General features: G+C 37.6%; 1 protein-coding gene across 1 annotated transcript; it reads right to left on the reverse strand.

The window, feature by feature from the left end:
- Positions 1-1,045: 1,045 nt before the first annotated feature.
- Positions 1,046-9,186, reverse strand: slc25a33 (solute carrier family 25 member 33). The gene is made up of 7 exons (XM_083569933.1): positions 8,878-9,186; positions 6,128-6,301; positions 4,510-4,587; positions 3,751-3,851; positions 3,024-3,090; positions 2,212-2,492; positions 1,046-1,903 (listed from the first exon to the last, which is right to left on the reverse strand). Exons 1-7 carry the CDS (start codon positions 8,916-8,918, stop codon positions 1,701-1,703), a joined length of 945 nt encoding a protein of 314 aa, XP_083426059.1. The 5' UTR covers positions 8,919-9,186; the 3' UTR covers positions 1,046-1,700.
- Between the last annotated feature and the right edge of the window lie 1,851 nt (positions 9,187-11,037).

An 11,037-nucleotide genomic window follows, 5' to 3' on the forward strand; every position in this document is an offset into this window, starting at 1 on the left:
GCCATCTCATAGCTCCAGATTGCCTTCTTCAGTTCTGAGTTCGGGTTACTGTCTGCGTGTGAGATTTGCACATTCTCCTCATGTCCATGTGGGCTTCCTCTGGGGTTCTCCGGTTGTCTTTCAAAAACATACCAGTAGGCGACTGTAAATGATCTCTGAAGTGTGAATTAATGTTTGCATGCATATCAGCCTGTGTGGCATTGCTGGCTCATCTCAGGTTCATTCCAGGCTTATAATGTTCCTAGATAGACTCTGGACCCACAACGATTCTAACACAGCTAAAGCAGCTATGCTCATTTTTGGCTGGATAGGATTCATTGTTAACAGATTGATAAAGATTTCTGAATATTTAGTCATAATGAATTAGATTTCAATATCCAATGCAGACAGAAACAGATATAAAATGCTCCTCTAAAGACTCTCAAGTTACTTAATTTGTTTATCTGGGGGGGAAACACAAATCTTAAGAAAAAACTTTCAGGCTACCTGAATTTACTGAACCCTCCTTAACTCAAAAGTATATAAGGTTAAATAATAATAATAATAAAAAAAAGAATGGATGTGTTAGTTAAGGTTTTACACACTAAATACATACAATGCCACTGCATTTTTTTTACTGACAACATGCAAATAATTGTATAAACAAGGTAAACTTTAATATAATCATGTTTCCTTTTTTTTTTTTTTTATAGATCCAAAAAATTACAGTTTAGAAATGAGAAGATCTAATCATAATTGGGTAAACCGGTTCGGCATAATGAATGTCAATAATTTAGAATTAACTGTGTAGACATGCAGCTCATGCATTTATAATGAATTAATAGAGAATGTTAAATGATTGGAATAAGTAGCCCCTGGGGCACAGAACAGACCCATGAGCTTTGCCATTTAAAACCAATTAGACTGAAGACTTTGTGCAGGTAACTGTATCAAGGGCACTGTATGCTAGTCAAAGACACTGTTTAATGAAGTACAGGAGCCTGTAATGAGGAGCTTCATGAGCTTAATTTTAAAAGGTTTCAAAACATAACTAAAAGAAAAGTAGTTGTGTTCAGCATTAATTTTATTCAACGACTGATTGTATTCTTATTTCCCTTTTACTGTAAAACACAACCATCACAAACAGAACAGTAAATAACATTAACAACTAAGATCACTACACAATGAACGTGAAACCAAGAAAACTACTGCAACATCACAGTTTTACAATTTGTGCCAAAGACTTCTCCTTCAGGTCTTTATACCAGCATCCTTTCCATTCAGGACAAAAGGATCCACTGGAGAGTTCAGCTTCAAAATCTTTGGCGAGGTAAAGCAGCCAACCGAACAGAACCATGACCAAAATTTTAAACTACAACTAAAAAAATAAAATAAGAATAATTTAGTTAACTTAATATCACTATGTGCTATGGGATGACCTCTTTCTGTACATCGATGCATTATTAACATGTTACATGCGTACCATATTACATATCTCCATTATCCGAAATTAAAACGTTTGTTAGGATGCAGGATAAACGTAATTTCTTTTCTTTTGCAGCTAGTAATATGTATGCATCCAAATAAAAAAAAGTCTTTGGATTCTACCATCAAAATGCATCCTACTGCATCCTCAGGTAAAAACAGTGTCACAAAAGGGTTAATTTTCTCCAACTTTAATTGCAGGTTCAAAAGTCTTTTTGTGCAATTTATACTGGGCTTTATTTGGAGGGCTGCCCCAGCAAGTAGACAATGAGCTCATAGGTGGAGAGAACTATAGCGGTGTTGGGAATTTGCCTAAAGAGCTGTGGAATGAGTCCTCTATAAAAAGCAGCATAGCCCTCCTCCACTGCTACCAGACGAGCCGTTTGAAAAAAATATTTGTATTTGCTGCCCTCTTCTCTCAGCCTCGTCCGGATGACCTCTGGGGAGAGACAGGAAACATGGGGAGTCAGATGACAGCATGGAAAGAAAAGAAAAAAAACACTTAATTCAAAAAAAAAAAAACTGCTGAATGTAGGATGTGTGATATGAGAAAGTACAGTTATATAAAGAACAAGGGTCACTCGCTAATCAGCATACTGCATTGTTGACATGACCCTTATACTGTATATAAAAGATGCAAGTTTTTTCAGTGTGATAATGTGTTGGGGGGGTGTGTTTTTTTTTTTTTTTTTTTATTATTGTATAGTGTGTTTAATTTATAGACAGAAATTTAGGAGAGTCCCATACCATGTGGATATGCTACGCAAGAGGCACAGCCTTTGGCAAAAGCAGCTGCTAACATAAGGCTCAGGAAGTCCGAGGCTCTTTTCTCTCCGTCGCTGTTGGCTGACATGGGCCGATTCTCCGCTATGCGCTTTTTAAGTGTCTCGTAGATGAGGAAGCAAATCATGGTCTCAGAGATTCCGGCGTAGGACGCGGTGAGGCCTCGGTAGAAGCCTCGTAAGCCTTCCGTCCTGTACACGTAACGTGCACACTGCAGCGCGTTCATCTTCTTCTCTCCTCGTGCCCTGACGGAAAAGCGGTTAATTAGTACATTCTCCACTTTAATTAGGTTAACTGTGTAATGTGGATGACTGTAAAACAGGCTACAGTTCCCAAATGGCATCTCTAATATTCAGGTTGACTGGACTAGGTGTAGCAGGAGGGAAAATATGGCTGTACTCTTTTTCCTGGTTATACATTATGTTATGGCAGTGTGGAAGGGATAGGGATTTTCATTACAGGACTATATTTAAATAAGGACTTCAGAACAAGCTGTACTCTTGTGACCCTCAAGGCTGCACTGGCTCATGCAGTGATAAAAATATCTCGTGTCATTTAAGCTACGATTGGCACAGCGAGAGTGATATTTATACTGCTGGCCTTCCGAGTCACATGTTCATTACTGCAACAGTCAAATAACAGCAGGATCATGTTAATGACTTTTAGACACCCCTCAAAATCTGCACGTTAGACACGTGCAGTTTACGGTGCCAAACAGAGTGTTGGGTACAACCTGTCCTACAAATTTCTGTTCTGTTTCTGGAGTATAAACATACTTCTTTTCAAGCTGCATTCTGGTTTTGACCATCCAGATGGGGTTCATCAGGGAGTTCGTTACAAACGCTGGGGAAGGAAGAGGAAAAAAAAAAAAAAAAATTATATATATATATATAATGTATACATAAATATGAAAACATAATTACAATAAATAAATGTACTTTCCTTCCCCTGAATACAAGTTTATTAAATAAAGAAGAAAACAAACATACTACTAATAGCGAGCACATGGATTTCAAATTTTCAAAAATGGTCTTTAATCCAGAGGCTGAAAAGCAACTATCATTAAAATAAGATAACAGGTCTGTTTAACTGGTGGCTCTGCACTTTAAATTCTGTATGCATTTCTTTCATTTTCTCTTTATGTTTTATAAAGTTTTATATATTGTTTCTCAATAAGCTTTTTTTTTTTTTTTTTTTTTTTTTTTTTTACAGCAGCATAAATTTTTTTTTTGGAGATAGTGAAAAAATAATGTGCCTAAAATCTGCTGCATATCTTTATTTTGTTTTTATTAGCTTTTTCCATTTACTACCCTAAAACATGTGGAATTAAACTGTGGTGTAAAAAAAAGGTAAAGTGGAGAATGTGGGGTAATCAGATTGATTCAGTTTAGTATGATGGGGCAGCTAGTGTTTAACAATTATTTGTAATAACTTTTTTTAATTCATAGGCAGTGAAGGCTGTGGTTCGAAGCCCCTTAAGTATAACAGCTTAGAGTATCTCACCTGCAAAGCCAGCTGCAAACATGTGCACTGCTCCACTGTTTGGCACAAAGATGCCATTGAAGGTCTCTTTTGACTTAGAATACGCCGCAAAATATATTGCCCTGGAAAACAAAACAGAAAAACATTGTAGATAAAGCAAGGGGAACATTATGTCTGTGTGCTCTGTCACAGCCTGCATAGCCAAAGAGCTTAATTCTTTTTCTTAAAAGGAAGGACTGCTAAAAGCCTGCCAAGTTTTCTCACACACTCTCTCTCTCTCTGGTGTCTACATTCTACAGAACTGTCTGTTCCACACTGGTTGTTTTTTCATGTGTTTTTTAAACACAAAAACCAGCTGGAGATATTCACAACCATTCCAAATGCTCTATTGCTCAGACCCTCATTATCTAAGTGGGTCTATTTACCCAGGTTTGATATTAGCTATAGGTTGCAAGTTATAAAGCCTATAAATATGCTATACCTATAGTTAATATACACATGTCGTTAAAATGACATCTTTCCAGCTAAAGTGTCTTCCTGCAGTTATAGTTTGCAATTTAAAAGTATATGTATTAAACACAAACATGTTAAATATTACATGTCTCTATACTGTTAGTGTACACACTTAGTTTAGATTTTTTTTTTGTATTTATGTATAGAAATCAATCCTTCAATTTTTTTAGAATCATGTGAATTAGAAAAAAGCCATTGAAACACTACAGAGCACGAAGCTTATACTGCACAAGGATCAGTTTGTTAGAACAGGATTTACTTTTTTACCTAGAAGGCGCAACGCCAACCAGATTTGGACCCAGTCCTCGGAACAGCGAACTTGGTCCTTCTTTTTGCAAAATTGACCTGGTCGAAGAAGAAAAAAAATAAAAATAAAAAATGTTGCACATTATACATTAAAAGTTACACAGAACTGATTTGTACTTAGCCCATGGCAAACTTGTAAACTTGCATTGTAAGTAAAGTTAATCATCTAGTACACGAGTAAACATGAGCTCGGTCATCTTGGTTCACTGTATAATCATTGTAGATCTAAAAGGTTATCTTTACAGGCCACCCAATGTTTGTGTCCACACCATTCACTATTAATTCCAGAGTAATAGCTTGAAATTCAATATTGCTGATGGTACAGTGTTTCTTTAGAAAAAAACCTATATTTAATTATATTTAAAAGCTAGACCAGAAAAGAAAACGTTTTAAGATGTACTGGTTTGAAACCATTTCCCTCCATGTGCAATGCTTCTCAACTATAAATGCTACTTGTCCCAATACATTTCTCTAAACCATCTCCTAAAACTCTCTAAGAATCTCTAAATACTCAAACTCTAGAAATAAGGTTATCCAAATTATAGCCTACAGATGAGAAACAAAACTTTCATTTATTACAGAAAAACAAGAATGCTAGTATGTCACCAAAGGAACCTTGTAACCAAGGTATTCAACAGGCTAAACAATGATAAACCCTGACAAAGTCCATTACACGCATCTCACGCCTGACCCTCTTCATGAAGCACATTTACCCAGAACTCTATCAACGTTTAACAATGGGGAAATCACAAGGAAGCATTTAATCATCTCATAACACGGCCCGTTTCTTGGAACGGGCAGACCACAACAAAAATATGGGACTCATCATAATCTCGCCCTCATTGGGGGGAAAAAAAAAAAAAAAAAAGAGAAGTAGATAAGCCACAAAATGCTGAAAAAAGGAACTCACACCCCTTAAGTTTAGGCAGAAACAGCCTAGGCTACTAGTAATATGATGCGGAGCAGCAAAAGCATGTGACAGCATGGCTTTCTCCAAGCATTCACCAGCCCTCCTCGAGTGTAATGGCTGACCTCCCAGAAAAGGACACAGACACACACACACCATCTCATCCCTCACCAGCTTTATAGAATACTGTGACAATCTGGCAGAAAAGAATGTGGGGCTGTGCATGAGTGCTGCCTTGTCCTTTACTGCAGGGAGCTGTTCTGATCTCTGATCTTTTACATAACAGAAAGTTTAAGACCAGCTTTACTCAACTGCACACCAACCATATAAAAGCTACTAAAGAAATGAACAAAAAGTATTAGCAATACAGCAAATGCCGTGCAAAGTGTTGCGTTCGACGAGTCACTGAAAATGACAAACATCCCACAGCCCATTCTATAGGGTATCAAACTCATTAAAATAAAATTTTGTATCGAGAATATACAACATATGAACCACATCTTTACCCTTACACGCTATGCATAGTCTTAGCCATTGTACCACGTATCTGCACATTTTGCTCAATGTACTCAGATCAACGGATTTGCTTAGATTTTCCAGACAATCTGTACATGCACATAAAGCCACATTTAGGCTTAGAATTGCCCATGGCGTTAAAAAGCTCCTGCTTACCGTAGGACCTGCATAAGGCTAGGCGTTACTGGTCCCGGTCTGATCACGCCAGTGCCGCTTACAGTACCCAGCTGCACCTGAAACACCGGTCTGAGTGCAAGTCCTGATGATTGTAGCCTCGTCTTCAACACCTCTAGTGGGCAAGTCACAATGGCACCCACTGTACCGCCACATCTGTAAAAAAAGGGGACACCATGGTTAAAAAAATAAAATACAAATCACAAAGTTATGAGACTTGTATTCTTATTACTCATGAAGTAAGAAGAAAAGGGGGTTAAATAGATAAATGAATTGCCTCGTGATAAAGAAGCTCAGAAAAAGTTCGTCAGCAAGTCAGGGTTCTGGCGCACATTACTAAACGTTGCCGTTTCGAGAGTTACACAGGTCAGGGAGAACAAACTGAACCCTTTGAAAAACCAACAAAACATGACGTAGGTCATATCGAACATTTATCTGCTGATCAAAACTGAAGAGTATGTACAGGCAGTTTTACCCATACAAAATTAATAACAGCCTAGTCAAAACAAAAGGAAACGTAGAACCTGGGTGTGTAGACAGCAATTAAATGCAAAAACTGCAAGTGAGTGGACAATGTTTCAGTTTACAGAATCGAGCGACGCAATTTTTGCCGTGTTTGCATCAGCCGAGTGCCCTCGAGTTCGCAGGGCATAGTTCAGCCCACTGATGTGCAACTGGTTGGATCAAATGAACATTTTAAACATAGGGCATCGTACGATAGACGTCTGCAACACCAATAGGGTGTGTAAGCCGGTTCGAGCTTTTCAAAGGTCAAAAAACATATTATTAAAATGTATTATATACAAACAAAATGACGTGTAACTGGATAGTCCCAACCTACTGCATTTAAAAAAAGGACAAAAATGCAGGAAATCCTGAAAGCGACGATACAATACTAATTAATAACGATACAAGTTACACAATTCCTACATAATTACACATTATGAGAAGTTATGTCTTAAATCAGTCACTCAACACAAAGCTCTCAGTATGTTTTGCAGAAAAGATACTGCATGTATGTATGTAGAAGTAATGTGTCTCTCACACACACAAATAACCCTAAGGATATACAAAACAGGACTCATCACTGACAGTTATGCAGTCACGAACTTGTTACGGCTTTGTACCGGGATTACAAGGGACAGATTAAAAACAGACCTGTCCAAGAGGAACAAAGCATTTCAGGCACAAGAAGGAAGATTAAAAACCCATTACCTACTCTGAAGAACTCCTAACTACACATTTGATTTTACAGTTACACACAGTCCCAGTGCCCTTTTACTCTATACAACCAAATGCTTTAAAATAACTTTTTTTTTGGCTGAGCCACAGGAGACATTTGAGGGCATGAACTTGAGCAGACTTCATGTTGCACAACAACCACCAAGTAGAGTGATGTAAGAAAACAGGACATGACTACATACATGAAGGTGGAAACATAAGAAAGGTTATCAACCTATTTGCCATTGGGCTGGGCATCTTTTTTAATAGTCTCATCTAGGACCATTACACTCACCTCCCGAGTCACATCGATAAAGCAACAGCAAAAAAAAAACGACAGATTTAGTAATCAAGTCATTTTTGGTTTGAATAAAACATCTCATAACATATCACCATAAACATACACAACTATAAATTCAGCTGGTGATAAAATACTTATAACATGATGTCCCATGATGCAGCCACAAATGTTGCTCATATTTATTATATTTCAAGGATACGTATTCATGCAAGTGTTCAGAAAGGAGTCTACAGAATTTCCCACTTCCTCAGGGCACATACGATTATACAATAGCTTGCAAAAAAAAAAAAATGGGGGGGGTTTAATGGAAATTTCCTTACAAAATTTCAGTCAAATAAGGCTAAGTTAAAAGAAATAAACCGAAAGGGCTGACGTAAGATCTGGTATCCTGGGATACGGATCCTCTTTCTTTCAGGCGGCTCCACTGGGACTGACCTTGGATACGCAAAGAACAAAACTACCTTTTTAATCTGCTTTTTAGAAATATATATGCCCAGAGATGACTTGATTGTCCACGTTAAAAATCAATGTTGAACTGAGACCAAGGAAGGATTTGTAATAGAATAGAAAGTGTGATGAAAGAATGACTACAACCAGTCCAACACTGTAGCACTGAAAACCATAGAAGAAATAATGTTACATAAAGCATTTCTATTTTGTACTGTACACTGTATTGAGCTGTAGGTGTTTAAATGTCATATTATAATACATATATATAATATACACACATTATAACTTTATTTTGTGCTAGCTTTCCGACATATCCTTCCTATATGACTATTATAGATAAACAGTTTTTCTTTATAGTTTAGATTTTAATAACATCTTAAAGTCGTATTTCGTGTGCATGTTTGTGAGAAAGAGGGAGAGAAAAGAGAGAAAAGAGAGAGACTAGCTGCTAGTCAGCGACATCCACGAGCTAGCATTCCTGACTAGCGACCTGAAACCTCAATGTCATTCGATATTCCGTTTGCTGTAAAACAGCAAAAACATTTAAAATGTTTTCACAATTATCCGTATAATTACGGCGACACGATAAACAGTCAACTGATTTATTTAATTAAAATGTAGTCTGGTTTCTCTCCGAGCCGACATGTGGTAAGTCGCCGGCTAATCGGGGAAGCGCCACAGGGAGGAGAGACGCGCTGCCTGGGTAAACACAACCATCTTACCGGCTGAAATGAAAAATGAAAAATAAAGGTGAACTCACCCCCCGGCGAAGAGATGCAATAACGTGTCTTTCTGCGCCATTTCACTGTGTCATCCTACAGCCCGGCTACTAAAACACTCATCTGAAGGAAGTCAGGCAGCAGCAGAGTTTACAAACCGGCCTGAACCAGCCGAGCCGGCTTTCTTTATAAGCGCCCTGCGCACTAACTATCCCAAGGACCGGCAGGGTGATAGGCCCCGTCTACAACTACAGGCTGGGAAACATTAGGACACTACATACGCCGTTATTTTAATCCGTCTCTAGTGCACCTACGTAGGAAACACGAGCATTTTGTATCTCGGCTATGTGACGTCAGGAAGGTTGGGTCGCTGGTGTCCAACCCACACGAACACACAGGCGCTGATTTGAATGGGCCAGGCGGGGGTGTTGTCCATGACGTCAAGGTACGTCCACTCTTCTGCGAAGGTTATGATCCGTATATTTGTCCTGACATCCTAAATAAACACGGAACCATACCGTATGTGTCATGTGCTGCACCTACGAAATGTTTTTTTTTGTGCCTAATTTTGCAATCCTATAGCAGTGGAAAGTCCAATGGAAACCCCACCCTCTCAGTTTTTTTTTTTTTTTTGTACATATAGCTTCTTTTGAAGTCAAGTCAAGTCAAGTCAAGAGGCTTTTATTGTCATTTCTACTATACACAGTGGTACACAGTACACAGTTAAAACGAGACAACGTTCCTCCGGGAACCCTGGTGCCACACTAAACAACAACATAGAGCTACAACACAACACACGCTACGTAAATTGCATCGAGTGCAACCTAGTGCAAACAGTGCAGACGAAAAACAGTATAGACAGTGAACAAGACAACACAAGACATCAGAAGACAAGACACAAAACCCAAGATAGCGCAGGCCAGAAGTGGTGCTATTATCCAGATATGTTTATTATCCAGATGTGTATATTATCAAGATTTGTTTATTTTAGTCCTGTTCAATGAAAGGTTTAGGGGAAATACATGACCTTAATGCCAGGTTGTATCTTATCTTCATTTATTCAAATCTTAACAAATTCACAACAATGTTATACGACGTTTTAAGTTAAACATGATTAATTTGACCTGTTGTCACATTTCATTTGTTATCTATTCAAACTAGAAGATCCACTAATCTGGAAAGTCCTGCCAGGTCTCTAAGTCTTGTGATGAGATGAGTGTGTAATACCATCAGCACTAATACAGGCATACAGAGCTGGACTGACAGTGCAGTGTGAAAAAAGCAGCCTATAGTGAAAGGGGTGTGTGAGCCAGAGGGAGGGATGAAAGCTAAGATACACATCGCTCTATATTTGAGAACCATGGACTGATAAATATGTTGCGCAGTCATGGCCTTGTTGGCTTGTTTACTGGCTTGAAATGTGCAAGCTTGACAAAATGTGTTATAACAGCGTTTAAATGTTTGAGATAATCTCCAAGTTTAAGCAAAAGAAATAAATTGGATATCATGTGCATAATTAGTAACACTGTGATTGTAAAATAAAATGTAATAATTCTATGGGGATTGGTGCATAGTATTTTTGTCACATACTGTAATATGTATGTGACAAAATTTATTTATAGTAACAGCCATATATTATGTTCATAGTACATACACATCTGTAAATTACTCCTATAATACCATTTTTTATTTATTTATGTAACTTGTGTAAACTGTATATCCTGCTCTTGCTGCTATTGCACTTCTGGTTAGACCTGAACTGAATTCCGTTGCCTTGTACTTGTACATGTGTAATGACAATAAAGTTTAATCTAATCTAATCTAATCTAATCTAATCTACATACAGAGTGAATAGAATATGAAGAACAAGATGGTTTACATTTTTACTGTTATGCTATTTCAAAGTTTAACTTAAAACAAAATACAATTGAAATAAAATTCACATGGCATTGTTTGTGATAAGAACCGAAACATTTTCCATTATACTTGGATATGAAAATTACTAGGCAACATGATCTGTCTAATTCCTGTTTATACTGGTTGCAGCACTTGTTTTCTTTGCCAAACACTGCCTAAACAAATACCAGACAAAGCACATGTTTTTCAAAATAAAACAATACCAAGATAGACTCATAGTTTCATTTTGAAACGCTCAAAAGGAATGTGACATGTTTATGTCTTAAATGGAATCCTGACAGGTT

Source organism: Silurus aristotelis (genome assembly GCF_946808225.1).
Source record: "Silurus aristotelis genome assembly, chromosome: 19".
Lineage (NCBI taxonomy): Eukaryota > Metazoa > Chordata > Actinopteri > Siluriformes > Siluridae > Silurus > Silurus aristotelis.